The sequence below is a fragment of the Scedosporium apiospermum genome (genome assembly GCF_000732125.1).
Source record: "Scedosporium apiospermum strain IHEM 14462 chromosome Unknown SEQ_SAPIO_0115, whole genome shotgun sequence".
NCBI lineage: Eukaryota > Fungi > Ascomycota > Sordariomycetes > Microascales > Microascaceae > Scedosporium > Scedosporium apiospermum.
The window spans coordinates 24,777-45,089 of NW_015971816.1; the positions used below are offsets into that span (position 1 = coordinate 24,777).

General features: G+C 50.8%; 3 protein-coding genes and 1 pseudogene across 3 annotated transcripts; 2 read left to right on the top strand and 2 right to left on the bottom strand.

Annotated features, from left to right (window-relative positions):
* Positions 1–313: 313 nt before the first annotated feature.
* Positions 314–5,095, bottom strand: SAPIO_CDS7984 (ABC transporter CDR4; the record flags this gene model as incomplete). Its single annotated transcript, XM_016789726.1, has 6 exons — positions 314–722; positions 801–1,030; positions 1,121–1,354; positions 1,444–2,382; positions 2,441–3,982; positions 4,061–5,095. The coding sequence occupies 6 exons, from the start codon at positions 5,093–5,095 to the stop codon at positions 314–316; spliced, it is 4,389 nt and encodes a 1,462-aa protein (XP_016640630.1).
* A 1,607-nt stretch (positions 5,096–6,702) lies between these two features.
* On the top strand, positions 6,703–8,753 carry SAPIO_CDS7985 (uncharacterized protein; the record flags this gene model as incomplete). Its single annotated transcript, XM_016789727.1, has 6 exons — positions 6,703–6,783; positions 6,899–7,253; positions 7,322–7,611; positions 7,691–8,137; positions 8,232–8,415; positions 8,539–8,753. 6 exons carry the CDS (start codon positions 6,703–6,705, stop codon positions 8,751–8,753), a joined length of 1,572 nt encoding a protein of 523 aa, XP_016640631.1.
* A 545-nt stretch (positions 8,754–9,298) lies between these two features.
* Positions 9,299–9,805, bottom strand: SAPIO_CDS7986 (annotated as a pseudogene; the record flags this gene model as incomplete).
* A 7,423-nt stretch (positions 9,806–17,228) lies between these two features.
* Positions 17,229–20,300, top strand: SAPIO_CDS7987 (uncharacterized protein; the record flags this gene model as incomplete). Its single annotated transcript, XM_016789728.1, has 6 exons — positions 17,229–17,309; positions 17,401–17,534; positions 17,723–18,034; positions 18,143–19,216; positions 19,322–19,597; positions 19,673–20,300. 6 exons carry the CDS (start codon positions 17,229–17,231, stop codon positions 20,298–20,300), a joined length of 2,505 nt encoding a protein of 834 aa, XP_016640632.1.
* Between the last annotated feature and the right edge of the window lie 13 nt (positions 20,301–20,313).

Sequence of the window (20,313 nt, forward strand, 5' to 3'; positions counted from 1 at the left end):
CTTATAAGCCTAAAAAATCTAGTATGTAATCCTCCCTCTCGGATACGGATTGCCAGTTTTACTCATAGAAGGTAGGTAGAGGTGATGATGGTAAATAGTATAGGTCGATTAATATTGCTTTCACCTCAATCTAGGTCTGTCTACTGCTAGCCAGCGTTCCCATTGCCAGCTAAAACACCGTTTACCGTTCCAAGAGAACGTCTAATATCAATGTACCCAACTATGCTTCTTGTAGGCGTCTCGTCTTCTCGTCTTGATTTAGTACATGAGGCTAGCCCGTTCTTCGTAGTATACTAATACTTGCTCGGCACTTTCACTCCCTCGCCCTCCGCTTGGGAACACGCACGAGCCAGTACAGACCAATCGTCGCAGCGACATTGAACACGCAAAACGCCCACATGAATCCAAAGTCGCGCCACCGATTGTCAAAGTCCATGTTCATACTAGTCAAGAACGAGGTAGTATCCGCCGTGCCACAGTAGCTGCAGCTGCTAGTATTGTCATCGACGAGATACCCTCCATTCTCCCGTATGTACGGTGCGGCGTACTCCCCGCATGACGTGCCCCCCGGTGCCTCGAACTGGACGAGTTCGCTCGCCTTGCAGGTTACGGGGGCGTTGGCGAGGGCTGTACCGAGGAAGCCCTCTACCACGTAAGTGAAGGGGTTGACGCGGTACATGAAGATCCAGAACCCTGGGAGCTCATCGGGTCCGGCGAGAACTCTAAGATAGCGATTCAAGTTAGGACATTTTCGAGGGAAGAATGAGTGAGTGTGAGTGTGAGTGGTGGTGGGAACCTACCCTGCAAAGACAAACATGACGTTGAAGAAGAAGTTCAAGCATGCGCCGGCGACCTGCTCGGTCTCGATGGCAGCGATGAGCGCGTTCGCGAACGTGCTCGTGAAAACGAAGAAGACCCAGAGGTGTAAGAAAGCCGTGATGCCGCGCGAGTGGACAGCATCCGTCCACTCTGCGTTGCGGTAAAGCCCCATAGGGAACCACCAGAAAAGGAAGCAGAAGACCGCCATGAGCTAGAACCCCTTATTAGCGCAAAAAAAAAAAAAAAAAAAAAAAAAAAAGACCATATCAATAATGAGTTCGTGTGGGAACTTGAGACCTACCGAGTTCCACGCTAGCTCGACAATAATATTCCCGGCGAGAAAGACCATCCACGAGTAAGCCTTCGCTGGCCTCTCTCGCGCCTCGTAGAGGGTGCGCTGGGAGACGAACAGGGGCAGGATCTGCTCGACGACCTGGCTGAAGATGAAGAGAAAGATGTATGTCGCGAGCATCTGGTTGAAGAGGCCGCGCTGCGTGACGTCGCCATTTACTTGTGATAATCCAATAAATAGGGCCTATAGAGGATTGTCAGCTGGGACATGCTGCAAGGGCGAGCAAAGCAAAAGAAAGAAAGGAATCCTCCAAAAGTAGTGATACTACGTACCGAGCCAGCGCTGAGGACAAACTTTGACAAAAGGTAACTGGGGGTTCTCCAGTACTGCTGGAAGACTCGCTTTGTGACTTGGCCTAGCTGCGTCGTAAAAGGCGAGGCGAATTCTGCCGCAGCCTCCTCGGAAGCGGGAGACCCGGCCTTGCCCACGTGAGACAGCTGATCAAGCTCCCGTCGTACATCCTGATATTCGGGGCTCTCACGCCAGACGCTTGGCCAGTCGATCTTGGGCCCAGCCTTCGAGTTAGAGGTGGCCCCGACAACGTCGAGCATATATTCCGCAGGGTTGGTCCCGCGCTTGAACTGCGGAGCGCCGTTGCGGGCGAAATAGTCCAAGAGAATAGACGAATCGTGGCCAACTTCCCCGAAATACACAGTCCGGCCACCCTTTGCTAGTAGGAGGAGGCGGTCGAATCGTTGGAAGAGGGCTGCGGACGGCTGGTGGATTGTGCAGAGAATTGCCTGGCCGTTCTTGGTCAGCTTCTCCATGAGGTCACAGACGGCCCAAGATGTCTGGCTATCGAGGCCGGACGTCGGTTCGTCCAGGAACAGCAACAGCTCGGGACGTGCCGCTAGCTCGACTCCGATAGTTAGGCGTTTCCGTTGTTCTACATTCAGGCCCTCGCCAAGATTTCCGACCACAGCGTCTGCGCAGTCTTCAAGGTCAACCAGCTTGATTACTTCGTTCACATAGTCGAGTTTCTCCCGCCGGCTGTACCGAGCTGGCTGCCGAAGCAGCGCGCTGAATTGCAAGGCCTCGCGGACTGTGGAAGTGTGCAGGTTCAAATCTTGTTGAGTGACGTATCCTGTCTTGCGTTGGAATGAAGCATCGCGAGGCTGGCCGTCAACTAACATCTTCCCTGAAATAACCCCCATCGTTACTCGGCTGGCCAGCACGTCTAGAAGTGTCGTCTTCCCTGCCCCAGAAACTCCCTAAGAACAATAGTTATTAACGAAGATGGTCACTCTATATCCAAGGACAAGAACTCACCATAAGTGCTGTCAAGGTGCCCGGCTTCACCCACCCATCTACATGGTCTAGGATTGTCCTTTTCTCATTCTTGATCTGGACGTCGTAGCAGACGTCCTGCCAGTGGAAGACCGACGTTTGTCTTCCGATCCCCTGTGGCTCGTCATTTCGAACGTGCTGTCCATGGCTCCTAGTATCGGCTGGGGACCCCCTCTTCTCCTCGTCATCGCTCCCGCTAGACCGCATCTTGAGCACCCGGCGGGGGAAGACGAGGATCTCGCCCTTCGAGCGCTCCGATGAAATCAGCTCCACCGCGGCCAAATGGATCGCGAGGAAAAAGACGGTGATGCCGATAAGGATGCCGAAGTTTCGCCAGCGGTGGCTGTTGATGAACCCGTACATTACCCGCAAATGCTCACTTCCGTCAACGAAGTTCTGACCGGCGGCAGACCCTTCGACGGAGCACACGCGCCCCACAGATGGAACCGAGTCAGTAGAATAGCCCGGTCCGCTGGGTACGAATTCGACGCAGGGGAACTCGCGCCCGACGAACTCGTTCAGCGAAAGGCTCTCCTGCACGTAGAATAGTGGGTTTATCCACCTCAGCCAGCCAATCCAGTCGTCCAAGTAGTTCTGGGGCACGACAAAACCGCCATAGATCATGAGCCCGAGAGTGACAATTGCACATGGCGCCAGGGCTTGGGATACCGTCTTAGTAACGGAGGCGAGAAACCGGAAGAACAAGGACATGGTGATTGTAATGGTGAAAGAAAGCAGGTAGAAGAAGAAGAAAGGCCCCGGTTCGCGGCGGAGATTGCACATGAAGTAGAGGGTGACGTTAATGCAGACTGCGTTGACGAGTTTGAAGGGGATATCCATCGCAATAGACGCCAGGGCCTCCATGCTAGGATGATATAGCGCGTAGCGCACATGCTTCTCCACAATCTTTCTCCTGGAATAGAGGGTAAGAACCTCTAGGGCTGCCGTCCAGATATTGATCAAGAGGGTGTAGAAGATCATTAGATTCCGACGAAACATGCTGGAACTGTCAGGGGGCATGTTGTAGAAAATACTCGACACAACGAGTGATTCGAAGAGGTTGGCCAGGAGCAAGGTTACATAGAACCAGGGATCAGCGATCAGAAGGCGGTAGGCCCGCCACAGGTTCAAAAGAAACTGGCCAGCAAGGGAGAGTGTGAATGGCGAGCCGGCGCTCAGCGACGCGGATTTTTGCTCAGTTCTTGCGACCTGGAACTTCTCAGACTGGCTTCCACCAATCGGGAAGCGTTCCTCGAACATGTCAATGTCGTAGATGAGGGCTCGGCGGTGCTCACTCTCGTGCCATGCCCGGGCGAACTCCTCGGGGCTGCGGGGGGGCGTCTTTCCTTTCCATCCGGGCTTGACAATTCTCTCGGACGGGCTAGTCATAGAGGTCAGGAAGTCTGGCGTGGTCTGCTGAGGCGGGCATTCGAAGCCCAAGCCCTCAAAATATGCTTTGGCGTCGGAGGTCCTTCCGAAGAAAATTTGTCGCCCTTCATAGAGGACAATGACCTTATCAAACAGCTATATGAAGAGGAAAATCAGCGTCAGCACAGCACCTAGCAGGATCTCGAGGGTAGTCCCCGAATAGGCTCAACTCACATCATACGCCTCCTGAGGAGCTTGGTAAATGGCAACGCACACGCTGCTGCCGAAAGTCTTGGACTGCAGCCGCAGAGTGCGACAGAACTCGACCGCGTTCGCAGAGTCCAGACCCCGAGTGCTGTTATCCCAGCACTGCCACGGCGAATAACTAAGAATGGCCTCGGCGATACTCACGCGCTTGCGCTCTCCGCCACTAACTCCGCGGATAAAGTCGTCTCCGACCAGGGTGTTTTTGGTGTGGGAAATTCCCAGCATCGCCATGACGACATCCCGGAGGTGCTCGGCATATTCGTGCTTGTGGTCTGCCAGGTTCTGCGGGCACCGGGCACGGGCGGCGAAGTAGAGCGTCTCGCCAACGGTGAGCCTGGGGAAGTGGTAGTCGACCTCCGCGGTGTAGATGGCCTCCCCCTTGAAGGTTGTGTCGATGTCCTTTCTCCCGAGACCTTGGAAATTTATCATGCTTCCTTCTGCAACTTGGAAACCGTAGGTCTCACCGGCGATGGTTTTCATGAAGGTGGAACACCCGGATCCGGGAGGGCCCAGGACGCAGAGCATCTCGCCGCTCTCCATGACGCCTTCTAGATCCTGCAGGATGTCCACGCGCTGCTGTCTCACCGTCGAGCCGAACAGGCGGTGCAAAATCTCCATCGGCCCATAGACGAGTTCCGCGACGGTCTTCTGGTACTCCGCCACGGCCTTTTGGCCGAAGACGTTGAGGTTCCTGAAGGCGAAGCCGGCCGAGTTCGGTGGTATTCCGCCTAGGGCCCGCTTCTGGGTATCATAGAAGGCCTTTACCCATTTCTTAGAGTCGAAGTCAGGACTGTTAGGGTCGAGGACGTCATCCGTTGGCTTGGGTAGGATGGCACCGCCCCCGGTGACAGAGAGGGTTGTGACGCGCCGAGCGAGTTCGTGGATCTCGTCCTCTATCGGCTCCGCCGTGTCGGAATCACTGGCAGTGAAAGGGCGGCTGTCAGGTAATACATGTGGGATACCGTGCTCGAGCTCGGGGTTTGAGGCGGCACTGGGCGGCATCCTGACAGCTATGGGCGATATGACTGGCCAAGGAGGTCAAAGCTTGCCAGTAGGGGGACTGAAGAATACTGGGTAGGGTACGGGAGGCCGCCGGCGCGGTCACACGATGTGGGAATGGTACGGCCAAAGAGAGAGGATTCTTCAATGGTGTTCTTGCTACTGCGGGAGCGTAAAAACGGGTAAAGTGCCCGGTTTATAGCTGCTCTATATATATTTCGACCGAGGAGTACGATGTGCTGAAGACTGAAGTGCAGATTTCTCATCCATCACCGGTTATCCCTCTGCCCTCCCCACCGTCGTTAGCATCAATGCCGCTCACTCCACCGCAAGTTTGCATCGTGGGTGGATGACGGCATCCGAAAGTGCGAAGCCCCAGTATTTGGATCGAAGCTTCCAACAGGTCTTAAGCTTTAGATGGACTCATAGGTCGCTGCAAGTTCATGCTAGTTTGCAATCGTACAGGGAAAGGTCGGCACGTCTCCGGAGGCCGAAGTGGGCCTATCTTAGACGACCGCCGACGGGTCACGAGAAAGTCACAACGGCGGCCCACGCTTTTGCTCTCCTCCCACCCATTCTCGTGTCGTGCGGGTGGAGGTAGACCGGACTTATACAAAGTGCGAAGTTGCGAAATTGCGAAACTGCGCAGCTCCACACAGCCAATTTGTCCCACTGGCACTAGTCTCTAAGTCCATTATCTGTGGGGCTTTCTTTGCCACGGAAGTGCTAATCTAAATCAAACAGAACACGTTGATCGACACGATGATAATTTTCCAAATTGTGTTCTAGCTTAGGGCCTTAGGCAAAGTGAAAGATTGCCTGTATGCTAGGTGATGGAGGAAATCTCGGTATTGGGCCTCTCGGGACAGACATAAAATCACACGAGCCGACCCGTTGCCAGGAAGATAGCGGACCGTGGATGTAGTGGACTCTACCTTCTTCCTCGCATCTCATTTCCTAGTAAGATCTGGCGGATCGAGGCCACATTTTTGGGAAGAACCCTCCAGAACCATCTCGGTCGCGGCTATCATCAACACCTAGATTACATGAAAGTGGCGGTAAGCGCAATTGTAGTGTCCGCTACCGCTACCTGTGATAGGGTCGATCTTATCCTTAGCTTCAGCTAAGACCCCCACGGCCTTGGCAGGCGCTCTTAGCCTGGCTGACATCGAGTAGTGGAGAATGCTGGGAAAACTGCGTTTCGTATTGCTAGCCGAAGAGCCGGAGTCCCCGCTTTTCATAATATACTATCTATGTATGACGATACTGGGAAAGACCATGAGCATTCCGGTCTGGCGGGACATATTGGCAGCTTTCTTCCGCTCCCTTGTTCCCCTTCATATTAACCGTTCGCCTATAAGCTGCTCAAGCCAACCGTATGACTCCAGCATCCAAGAGCAAACTCTCGGTAAGTTGCCATGTCCCATGTTGAGGTGGATCCCCTCCCCGCCATCAAGGAAGTTGCATCATTGATGCATTTAAGGTCTTGGGTCGACCCGGCCATTGGGCCAACGAGCTCGGGCCCTTCTAACGTATTCATTTACTCTATAGTGCACGAACTGCCGCCGCAGGAAAGTTGGGTGCAATCGCACTCAGCCTTCCTGCCAAAGATGTCTCTCCCAGGGAATCGAATGCTTCTATCCCCACCGGCAGCCCCGGCACTCTCGCCCCAAGACAGAATTGTCAACACTGTATGCTGCCCGTGTGCCCCGGTCTGGAGCGAGTTTAGGAGGCATTTGATGAACTAAAGTATCTTGGCCTAGAGACACATGCGGCGCTCTTTCAGCCATTCTCTCGAGACTCCAGCGTCTTGAACGGCAAGGTACGGTCAGAAGCCCACCACCGGAGGCCTCTACCACCACCGGACCTCAATCCCAGGGCACTACTCCCGACATTGCGAGAAGCCAAGACGGCTCCGGCCTTGGCAGAGCCGAATCATCCAGACCTTCGAGACACGTTAGCTCGCCGGCGTCCCCAGGCGACTTGGGGTTCACGGGCCCTGAGGATAGTGGAGTGGCCACTCCTCTGGATATCACATCCATCCTAAGCCATGCTGTCGACCAAGTCCAACAGCATAGGAAGAAGCACAGCTTCGGCACCAAAGCCATCACCTTGGAATACGTCAACATTCCACCGGAGTGTGCCGAGCAATTGATTGACAGTGAGGACTCAGACGCGTTTTAAGCAGCCTCTAATCTATTATTATGTTGATGCTAATTCTTTTACCAGACTACTTCACCAACATCAATGGGAAACTACTCCCTGCGATGGTAGATCGCAAGCTAATTGACATGATCCCCTATCTCCTCGGCACGGACCACGTCCACCTCGATGCTTCCATGCTTCTCATATACTACTGTATACTCTGGCAGGGACTTTTCTTTAAGAAGGCAGAGTCACCAGAGAACCTCAACAAACATTACGCAAGGCAAATCTTCATATGCTGTCGGCGGACCATCCCGGTTTGGCAGGAAGAGGCCGTTAGGACTGTCACGGATTTCATTGCGGCCATGTACATGGTAACAAATGCCCCCTCTCCCATCCCAAACACACCTACCTGTTGTTACCCCCTTCCTAACCAGCATTGCAAAAATAAAGACTCAGACGGCCACAGAGAGCTTCGACTTCAGCCTAAGTTGGGAGATGCACAAGCTGGCTTGTGAATACGCCCAGGCATCGCAACTGCATATTCTCGACAGCCTCGAACCCTCCGCGGGCCAGCCTTCCATGAGTGACGACGATCGCATTGGCATGTGGGATCTCATCCAGCTCGACCTCTTCTTCCGTCTCATCAACAACAAACCGGCAGCATTCTCATCCCACCTTAAAGACTGGAGAGTCAACATGCCCCGCCTCTCTATTGACGTCCCGCGAGAGCGGGATGATGCCGTTCCAACCATGGCTTTCTTAGTCAGGAGCCGCCTCACCTTTATTCTCATCAGCTATTTCCAGGTCTCAGAGACGCTGCAAGATGAGGCCGATGTATTATCCGCCGTCAACTCCCTCTGCGAAGAGGTGGATAAAATCTTCGAGGAATGGAAAATCGTAAGTCTAAGTCGCTGCCGCTTCCTGGAGGCCCTTCCATAACTCAGTCGTCAACAAAGAACGTCCATCTGAATGTCTGACGATGACGGATTAGGAGGAATGGCTGGAGAGTTACAAAGACGACGATGTTAATGCTTGGGTTCTGGGAGACCTTGCGCTCTCAGGCTACACCTCCATACTCTTCATGCTCCGAAAAGCGTCATTCCCCGGGTGCAACGACCGCCGCCCACTATTATCAGATAATGACGACATGATTCCCAGAAACGACCTTTCAATACGTACATCTCGAAGAGTCCTCAAAGTTGTTCATCATATGATACATATTATGAAGTTACCAAAGCAAGAAGCAATGTCGATGATTCTTGGGTATTACCGAGCGTATATTGCACACGCTCATTTAGCGAGCGCAATGATTCACGATCCTACGGCGCCAACAGCCAGGGAAGACCTCCGGCTCCTGCAGAATGTAGCTGAATGCGTCGAGGGATTGGCGAGAGAGGGCACCGAGTTCTATCCTCCAGCGCGGGCCTTTAGGTTGGTGAATATCGAGGTCGAGAGGCGGGTGCAGGAAGCAGCGGATGCGGTTCGAACAAGACATGCAATCGTTCTAAGATAGAGCACATCGGCATGTACTGGAGATAACGCGCCCATCTCGGACATGGATTGCAAGTTTCGGTTTAAGGAAGCTGAGCGGAGGCGATGATAGCGACTAATATGAATCGACCAATCGCTTCCACATTTTCACCTCGCCAGCAGCGCATCAGAATCTCTACCTCCTTGTGACACCACGCAAGGAGTTGGCCAAAGCTGCGATGGGCTGGGTTCCCACCCGTCCCGTAATCACCCTCTTGCTTGATTGCAATATGGAACCCGTGACTGGCAGTGTTACTGTCGTCTCCTTAATAGATCGTTACAAATCGCACCAACCCTGTGTGAGGTGCTTTAAGGACTTTCGATTGAAGACTCTATTTCTATAGACTTTCATGCCAACAAAGGCCTAGATTGAAAAGTGACTTTCATGGCTTTTCTAAGATGATCTAATATACAGCCCTCCGAAAATGCCTCTTAGTGGTAGAGTGAAGGAAATACTAGGCATCTATGATTTGCAACTTATCCAAAGATTAAACACGAGCATATCCGCAGGTAGAAGTAGCCCACTTCTTAAGCACGAAGTGTCTTCACGACCGCAACGCCAACAGCGAGCCAGGCTGCCAGGTCTACCGTTACCATCCGCACAAAATTGATAGAAAGCCACTCATCCAAGGAAGCGTTCGCATCAGGCTCCGAGTCAGGCTTTGCCTCGACCGTCCTCTGCACGCTCGGCGCAATGAGCGGCACGAATAAGAGATGACCGATCGAAAGCGCCGCACCGCCGACGTACCACCAGAAGGAGTCTCTAGCTCGGAGTACGGACCGTTGGGTGTAGAGGTTGGCGACCGAAGTTGAGGACGTGACGGCTAAGCAGCCGAGGACGATCCACACCCCCTTGTGGAAGAAGGTGTTGAAATAGGAAGGGAGGAGGGGCTTGCTGAGTTTGCGGTTTTCGGGGCGGTTCAATATGCTGAGGAAGAAGTGCTGATCCCACGCGTAAAGAAGCGAGCAGGTTGAGGATACCAGCGGCGCTGCCCGGAGGACGACGAGAGGGTCGAATATAAGTCCAGATGCCATGATGAGAACGGGTTTGTAATATGTGTGTGATGGGTGTAATATCTCAGGGAGTGGGTGACGCTCGAGAGACTCCTCGTAGTTTGACGGTCTGCCGAGACGTTGTTGATCGCGGGAGAGAAAGAGGTGAGTGTACTCCGTAATATAGAGAACCAGTTTCGGTCTATAAGGAGAGTGGCGTGACAGCACCGGTTCGCACTCCGAGATGAATTTGTAAAAGACAGGAGGGCACGTGATATCGTTTAGACATCTTGGACAGGAAGAGATGCAGTTTATGTGGGCTCTCGAAGGATTGAAGGATCGAAGGATTCGCATTCGCATTCGGATTGTCTGGCCAACCTCATCCCCACCGCTAATTGACCCCACTTACCTCTGGGCTCCATAATCCAGCAGCGCAGATTAGAACAGCCATTCGACTTCAACGGAGAATACGAAGCATATACAACAATTGAGGTACACTACCTCCTCGAGGACTACGCTTACATCAGAGAGGTGACCCATTTTTAGGCGACGATGTAATCTCCCGGAGCATCCTGAACGTCGTAAATCAAGTGCCTCTTGCGGGCAAATTCTCTCACATCAATAATTCCTCTTTCCACTTATAGGCAGGTTGAACTCTCCGACGATCGAATTTAACTATTACGCATTATTTTAAAAAAGCAATTTCCTCTTCTATTTTATTATAATTTAATAGTTTAGATTTTTATATCTGACATATAAAGGCAGTTCTTCTTCCTAGAAGTTCTTTCCGTCCTCTCTCCGCCCCTCTGCGTCGTCCTTTCGCCCCCTTTCCGTCCCCCCCTCGGTCCCTGTCCGTCCTCTTTCGATCCCCTCTCCGCCCTCTCGCCGTCCCGTCCAGCGGCCGCTTGCTTACGCAATTACTTCAAACCTGGCGCTGCAAGGGTCTGACGAGTCTGCTCGGCTATTCTTTCTTTCTCCTATAGTTTACCGCGCCCCAAGAATTCTTGAACTGTCGGCTTGTAAAATTGATGCTCTCCTTCAACAAGTAAAGAGCTCGTTGTCTAACTGTGATTCTCTAGAAACTGTCGCTGGGTTACTAGCTTGTAAATTTAAGATGCCAATATCAACGCTGGTGATTTCAGCATCTTTTAGATGCGGAGGTCTTTTCGCGAGATTGACAAACCTTCACTCAGACTAATACACACTAGACGGTCTGCTGAGTATCACACATAGTCTGAGACATACGATCGCACCTAGCCCGGGACCATTTGATGTTGTTGAGGAAATGTCGCTTTTATGATGGTCGCATTAAAGTAGGTAAGCCGGGTAAGCCCGCCAGAAGCTGAGTAAGGCTGTCGCCAGGCGCCGTGTAGACAGGTTTATTAAGACGAAGTGAAACTAGCGACTCAACTCGAGAAAGAGATTGTCAAGTTTTAGTAAGGCATACAAGTCCGAGGGTGATTGGTGCTAAGACCCAAGGATTGCAAGCAAGGAAGCGCCAAGGGACCAGCAAGGCTGCTAACATGATTGTCAGGTTCTTCGGAGAAGCCGCACTGCCAAAGAACGTAATAAGTCCTCCTGAAGACGCTAAGTGATGCTGGTTATCGACCAATAGTTTCTTGGGGGACAAGCAAGATTCTTGACCCAGCCCCGTCAGCGATATTGCTCCATGATAGTTTATAACGTGACGGGCACATTCTTGAAGCTATACTGGAAATGCATAAGAAATGGGCACCCCGTAAAAAGTAATTCCCTCGAGGCCGGTTGGAGATACGGCCTAAGCGACTGTACCCCGTTTTGATCAGATGCGTCAGGAACAAAAGTCACTTCCAGCAGACTCGATGTCCATAAACGAGCCACGAAGCATGTGATATTCGGCGGCAAAAACCCCAAACTGCAGGCGCTCTCTGCACAAGGCGGAAGTTGATGTGGACCTCGCGTTCCTAGAAGGGAGTGGGAGTGAAATGCTTTGTCGCCTACTCTACTCGCAGTTTGGATGGACCCTGGGTGGCGCCCAAAAAAAAGGGACAAGGTCGATTCTCCATGAACCTGCAGGACAGGTCTTAGACAGCCGTCTCAGTTGATGGGCAAGATGCCCCTTTTGCGACGTCACGACATTGGACTAGACCGTTGCTTATTTTCTCTCCATTAACACGCACGCCGGAGTCTATCCCATCACCACTAGTAGTGTCTTAGATACGAAGATTGCTGACAACTTTCTCCTAAACCTTCCGACGAGACGATGAGCCCTTCTGAGAGCTACAAGCTTGTTGGTTGCGCACGATGTTTTCTGCTTCCCAATGCCAATGACATGTCTTAGATTGCCTTCAATACTCTTTTCTGGTATTGGTTGACGAAGGCTTTTTGCCTTCTCCTGATCTCGTTCCGATCATCTCCCCATCGAATTCAAGACAAAAAGAACAAAATACAATAAAAAAAATGAGGACGACGATAGGGATATGTCATACAAAGTGCCGTCCGTCCCTGGCTGTCTTACCACCATTGTCCCTATTCTACTAGATTCATGTTTCATATGAGCGGGGACCCCAACCTCACCGCATACCATCTGTTGATAGATCAAAGTATCTCACAGGCAAAGCCATCTCGTCAGAGAAACTCCGTTGCAATAGCGATGAGTCTACTCAGTAGTGCTTCAGGCCTGTTACCATTGCAGAAACTGGCCGAAGGTAAAAGACGAATGGAATGTGGAGGCTTCCTGCATATTCTGGATCGACTGGCTTTGAATTGCGGTGCTCTTCACACCCTAACACTCCAACATCCTAGCATTCTACACTCCACACTCCACACTCCACACTCTGGCGGTCTAGCCCTCGAACACTCCAACACTCGAGCAATCTAATGCTCGAACAATCTCACAATTTACCAATCTAACCAATCTAACTAATCTAATCAATCGAACTAATCTAAACAATCTAACCAATCTACAGGCAATCTATGCCTTTGAACCAGCCAAAAGCCGAACAGATGACATCAGAATATGGTGAACTCAGGTTTCTCGTGGCAACATTTGATTGTCGGGATTCGCAAGTGCGGTCTTCGATACGGCCAATCTAACAGTGTTCCCCAGGTCATCTCGAGGGACAAGTGAAAAGCCGAATAATCGGTTGTAACGCTCGAGTCTCACTCATTATACTTCCAACGACACGAATACTTCAGCAGGACCTTGTGTCGCAAAGACGTGACGATGGAGCCCGGGTTAGATTGTGTCGCATCGTGTTATGATTGATCATTAGCCATAAGTGGTTTCATCCATGGCATGAAAGACTGTTAACAGCTTGATTACAGATTGTTAACAGCTTGTTTGCGCGAACCTAACGACCAGGAAAAGAAAAATGTTCCACGGATGATTTACGCTTGATCCTCGAACATTAGATATAAAAGGACTTCTTGCCCCGGGGAGGGGATTCATGCTCAGAGGTCTCCAGCAACACCTTAACATCCCAGCTTCATCTTGCCTTCTAGAAACTCTCCCTCGAAAGCCCATTAAGAGTGTCCATAACCGACGTTCTACCTTCAATCATACATTCAGCAACGTACCTTCCACCATCTCACCTTGACTATGCCTCGCAAATCTACTATCGTCTTGAGTGGCAACCCGCCTGCTGTTCCGAATGAGGTATGCATTTCTATTGAAGAGCATTATAAAATATATTAACTAATAGAACACTAGTCAAATACAATCCAGCAAAAGGAGAATGCCTTAGACCAAGTCTGGGAGTGTGTACGTTGTTTGATCAAGGTATATCTTCCCAGAGCTCGTGAGCTAACATCACCCGGCCAGTGCAAATGCTCTCAGGTGAACACTTCCATATTGAATGAGAAATGTTCCAATGGCAAATGTAATCACAAAAGATGTGATTCTTGCCCGGTGTCTTCTCCGCTCTAAATAAACATGAGCAAAGTGGCAACGAAGCTCTCTTTGTCAACTCCAGTCTCCCTAGTCCCCACTAGATGCATGTGGAAGCTACTGGTTGTTCACGAAAGGTCTATTAATAACTCTAACGAATAGAACTTTTTACTCTCATTCTTCTTACCTATCTATTCAACATCGCTCCGAGATGCTAAATGGGTAGTTACACATGAACCCAATGGTAGAATTCACATTTGGCGAGCCTCAATGGTTAAGCATGATGTTACTGAGTGCCTATAACCTAGATATAAGAGATCCTTCTCCGTCCCCTTCTTTTCACTCTCCCTTAACTAATCCTTGAATCTTTTTTCTCCAACTTTTTATTGATTTTCATTCTTATTTCTATCCCTCCTTTTCCCTCAACAAACAAGCCTATTCCTCCATGATACTGCTGTGGCTAGTCTTTCCCCACCCTAGGATTGATAGGCGACTCGTGGACTATCAACAAATCTCCAGAACTCACCTGCTATTTTCTCGACATCAATCTCCCAGGACAGCAGCCAATCATTCGGAGCATGTCCAACTTTGACACGACGCAGACGAATCGGTAGCTGTTTCTTCACGGCTTCATTTTCCGAGTGGGACCACCAACGGGTAGTCCACAGGAAGTCGAGTGCCGTCGCTCCCCCGTTGGTCTCGGCGTGGAACATCGCTTTCTGCTCCTGTCGCCCATATTCAACCAAGTCCACTCCAAATTCCTCAAGCCTGCTGAGCCATCTTTGTAACGCGGATGCTGGGATAGACTGCCACTTTTTCCACTCCTGTTTGAATGGTGTGGGTCGCGTGTTACTTTCCCAAAATATTTCTGCCACACTGGCTTTCAATACCGATAATAGGGGCGTTCCGGTCCAACTAGTTCTGCATATTAGACCGATCCGGATTGAGTGTTGAGGCTGGATGCCCTCAACGAGGTGGAGCACATTTTGACGTGATTCCCGTGATCCTATCAGAACTTTTCGGAGCAGTCGGACCCATCCCATCTCCTGTGATGGACAGGGTCGTGACGCGGAGATCTCCATCCTTCTGTAGGCTCTTCCTAGCGAGATGGCAATTGAGTGGATAAGGGAGCATCCGGGACGAGTCGAGTTAACTTTGTAGTCATTTGGGCGGAGTTTTCCGCCCTTCCTGATTAGGAACGTAAAAACGTTCACGTCCGGGTGCTGTCTAGAAGGGCCACAGAGGCAATAGGCTCTGGCAACCCTCAGACGTTCCTCGGTTGAGAGACTGAAGTATTGGGGAACAATTTCGCGCTGGAATTGTTCGAGACTGGCTAGGTTGGTTGGCCCCAAACAGCAACCCCAGGGAAAGATTCTGCAGCTCTCAACGTTGGGGGATTGATGAATAGAGTCGGGAAGCATATCGATTATGACCCTACTGCCCCCATTTCTGGCCACGTGTGGCAAATACCGCAAGTATGCCCATTCTCTAGGAGAACTATACCGATATATTAGACTCAACTTGTATGTGGTTCAAAGTAGCTTCTTTGTTCGTATCTACTTACAGGTGGTCTCTAGAGGGTTTCTTGTCCACAGAATCTTTGAGTCCCAATTCAAGCAATTTCGAACAGATGGCAACCTGATCAAAAGTGATCGCATGCTGCCAAAGTTAGCTCCATGACCTGCATTCGGTAAAGAGCACCTTGTGGACTGCGTACATAAAGTAGGGACCTTCCAGCAGCATCGCAGTCAAACGGCGATGCATAATTCGTGCGAAACAAGAGAAGCATTTTATCAATATCCCCGCGGCCCACGACTTCAAAGATATCATCTTCGAAATATTGAGGGTTATAGTGCCTGAAATCGAATGACCAGCAATAGAGTGACTTGCTCATGTGAATGCGCCACATTGCCCCGGTCAACCAACGAGGAAGTTGGAAAACAAACTCATAAGGTGCATTATCAGATGGGATGAAGGTGTTTCCGTGAGCACTCGCTGGAGATATGGCCTGGGGCTTGTTGTCCCGCGGGTTGGAGGTCGGCTCATCTTCTTGATGAGGTTTTATTTCAAGGAGGTGAGAGAGTATTATTTCGTAATACGCTTTGGACAAATCGTAGTGCTCCTTCGATAGACCGTAGTTCCGCCTGGACACCTTATAGTGCCGATCTGCCTGATCTCTAATAGTGAAGAGGGTTAGATTCCCAGTCAACAAACGGCCGAAACAGACTGGAATCTTACATGTTGCTAAGCTGCAATGATACCTGTAGCACTCTCATCGCCTTGCCTAGTCTTGTTTCGAGGCGGTCGATTAGGGCCTTCCGACGGATGAACTTCGCGGCAAGAGCCTTTCGCCGACCACCATGAGTTGTGTCGATCTCACGATTTAGATCTTGAATGAACTCATTCAAATGATCGTATGCTTCGGAGAAGTAAGAGTAGCTAGCAACGATGTGCGAGCCGCACTTGATTTGATCCTCACAGCTCCTGAGTCGCTTGAGGATCGGTTGTAAGTTTTCAAGGTTCCTTACAACCTCCTCTATCCTCGATGGGGCCTGGTCAATTTCATTCCAAAACCGCTTCGCTTTCGCAAGCAGCCGGAATGCTTGCTCTGAAAGCTGTAGAGAGGCAGCTATGATAGCTACAATTTCAGCCATGGATGGCAGCGCTATTGAAGAAGGGAGGCACGGGGACGACAAGTAGGTAACTATGAAAGAATCCGGTGATTGTATTCTCTTCCAGGAATATTGAGGTACGTTGAAGAATTGGTGGTCTATTAAAGGCAGGCTCTCCCTCAGACCACGTTGACCCTTCATAATAGTGTTGGGCAGATACAAGGAAGCCCAACGAAAGTGCAATCTGAAATGTGAAGGGCGTTGATTATCGCCACAATAATGCACAATTCGATTGTTGCTCGCTGTCAAAATGCCTTCATTTAAGGAATAAACATGCCAGTAGAGCTTATGGCTTGACTAGTTCTAAACAGGAAGTAGGGCGTATTTCAGAGACAATGACATTTGCCATTGTCTCTGAAATACGCCCCTCTCCCCTTCTGCTAACCTCACCCCTTGAACCAGCCACGCCCCCATTTCCATCCCAGTCTCTCAGCCAAGCAAAACTCTTGCCAGTTACAACCCCAGCTTTCCCGTCCACGGAAGCGCATTGGCTTGACAATGGCGAAGACCCATTGACTGGTATCCGCTATCGTAACTCAGACGATGAGTGTGCCGAGCCACTTGAGGATGAGAGATCGTTAGATTTGGACTCGGGAAGCGACCCCCCCATGGAGGACAGCGTCGGCAGAGTTAGGACACTAGTAGCCACATCCAGAGGAACTGACAAGCTACTTACGTAAGTTCCATCACCGTACCACAGGCAAGAAGTCGAAACCCTCGCTCAGAAACTTGAATTTCGTCTCCTCCATTGCTGTCACAGAGTCCGGGCAAGGGAATCAAATACTATTTGAATTTAGCCCACGCCAAAAATGAGCTGCATGTCACTCTGGATGCATAATTGGAGCTAAATATATTGTTTCTTTATTCCAACAAATACTGAAGTGGAAGTCCAGAGGGACAGTAGGAGCACCTCTACTTCGTATATATGAAGTACATCGCGCGAGCCCCGGAAAAGGAGAACCACGGGTTGGGGAATTTTAACCTCATCATTTCCTCATCTGGGCGAGTAAGATGAGGGAAGAGGCCTTTGCTTGACTCGTATGTACCTGTCCATGTCCAAAAAGAGCTAAACTGAAAGCGGCTGACCACCATCAAAGTGCGCTATTGATATCTTGCAGGCAATGTTTATGCATCAGTGCCTCGGATCTCAGGCCGCGAGCCTTCTCGTGCGGCTGGACCTTGAGAGCGATTATGATCGTGTTCCGAATCGAACAAGTTACTACGACAAGCAGTACTTACGAATCTAGGGCTTCCATTTGGTTAAGGGCACTGAACAATACACCCAAATGGATCCATTTTCAGCGATAGGATTGGCTGGCAACATCGTACAATTCGTTGACTTTGGATGCAAGCTCTTCTCGCAGACAAGAGAGATCTACTCCTCGGCAACGGGTGCTTCGAGACAGATTGACGATGCAGACACGATCGCTCGAGTGCTCCACGACTTATCGATGCGACTGGTGCCTACGGCGTCAAGCGATACGTTGCAAAGACCATACGTGTTCGATTCGTCTATGGGCGGCTGGCCAGGCTCGCAGTAGGCTGTCGCGAGACGGCCCTGAAGTTGATGAGTCTGGTCGAGAGACTCCGATCGCAGTGGCCAGGGTCAAAATGGGGAAGCTTCTTCAGTGCGCTGATGGGGGTCGCGAAGTCGGACCAGATAACGCGTCTAAGGGATCAATTGGAAGACTACAGAAATAAGATTGCTCTGTGTCTGAAGGTTTTGCAAAGGTGAGAGAACGTTAGCGACCGTTTTTTTTTGTCCTATTATTGTTTATAACTATTTCTATTTTGGCTTTTACTCCTTGGTCGAACACTCCGCTCTGACAGAAAACTCAGCGAGCAACAGTCGGCCATTCTATGGAGAGTCGACGCTTTACAAGATGCAAGTGTTAGTCTCCAAGCACACCTAACCGACAGCATTCACGGGGTTCGTCAGGAGCTACTGACCGCCATCGGTCACTTGCGCAACGAACTCTTCCGGCAGCACTTTCGTATGATTATTGATCGGCAGACGAAAGCATCGGATGATGATGTCTTCTTCCGCAACATGGCGCAGCAGGATCCCATCGACGTCACTCCGCACATTGCGACACTATCCAAGACAGCCAAGTTAGGACGGTCAATGATGGTTTCGCTGACACTGCTACGAGCGCTGTGGTTCAACCTAATGAACTTCCGCCACTCGAAGATCAAAGACGCGCACATGAATACGTGCCGCTGGATGCTCAACCATCAGTTCTCGCGGTGGGTGTTATCACATGTTCCCCTCTTCTGGGTCAGTGGCAAGCCAGGGAGCGGGAAGAGTACGCTGATGAAGTTCCTGGTCGACAATCGTCAGGTCTCGCAACTACTTAAGCACTGGTCGCGCGGTGTGAAAGTCCTGACTTCTAGTTACTTCTTTTGGATCAACGGGACTGAGTTGCAGAAGTCCCAGGAGGGGCTTTTGCGGTCTCTGCTCTACGACCTCATCCGGCAAGACCCAAACCTGGCACAATGCGCATTCCCTGATCGCTATCAAATGTTATGGTCGGGATACGGCCTCGATGACCTCGCGCAGTGGACTCGAAGGGATTTGTTCGAGGCCCTCAAAAGGATTGTTAATCACCATAACTCTCCCTACATCTGCCTCATGATTGATGGATTGGATGAGTACAATGGCGACAGTGACGAGTTGATTTACCTATTCAGAGACTTGTCGCGAAGCCCCAATATCAAATTGTGCATCTCCAGTCGTCCCTGGAATGTCTTCGAATCGGCGTTCGGCGCCCATCCAGAATTCAAGTTGTACCTCGAAGACTTCAACAGACAGGATATTGAGCTTTATGTGAAGAATAATCTTGTCGATCGCCGCGATTTCCAGATCCTTCGGATGCGAGATCCCTCTGCCGATCAGTTGGTGCTCGAAATCACGTCCAGAGCACAGGGCGTTTTCCTCTGGGTCCATCTTGTCGTGAAGTCGTTGATTCATTGGCTACAAAACTCGGACTGAATCGTCGACCTCTACCGGCGACTGAGAGCCATCCCGTCGGACCTGGATGACTTTTTCGATCATATCCTCAAATCCATCGACGAAACGTACCGGCCACAATCTGCTCGGGCATTTCTCATTACTCTATGTGCTCCCCGGCCACTCTCCGTTCTCAACTATTGGTACCTTGATCTGGAGGAGCACGAGCGGGAATCCTTGTCTCGCATCCCAGTGAAGGCACTTACCATTCCCCAACTGGAGGCACGCCAGAATGAAATGCGGCGACGATTGAACGGGCGATGTATGGGACTGTTAGAAGTCACGTAAGACGATAGATATGGGCCTCCATTCAACTGCCGTGTCGACTTTCTTCATAGGACTGTTAGAGACTTTCTCAGAAAAAGTGAGGCAATAGAAACATTTAGAGAGTGGGCTAGAGTCGACGTCTACACACCACGTGCCGAGTTTGACCACTTCGCAGACTCTTTACCATCTTGCCGGGTTGAGTTTGAACCTTACCGCGTCATGGCGATAACGAGTCTTGCGGAGCTCAAATCGGCTCCGATTGAATACGGGTTTTTACGGGAACGTCGCAGAGGGCCCATCCTGGAGCCTGTGAACGACATATTCTTCGCCGCCCTTCAGTACGAGAAAGAGAGGAGTCAGCCGCTATCCAGAGAACTTGGCGACCTAGACCACACTGTCACAAAACATGCGGCGGATCACCCTACTCAACAGCCCTGCTATCCGTGGGGGAATTGGGGTTCGGCCGGTTTTGTCTCCCACGCCATCAAGTGGAACGTGCAGCTATATATCAGGCATTGGATGGATAGGGCACAACCATCAATGGGATATATCAGGACCATGCTTTTGGGACATGCGCAGCAAGGTCGGTTTGCATGGAACGGAGAAAAGATGCTGGATCCTGATCCGGAGATGATCAAAATGCTCGAGGAGTGGACACCCACTAAACAGAGTTGGAACCCTCTAAAGAGGTGGTTCAGCAGCAGGAGGTCTAAGGATTGAATTGCGTTGCACG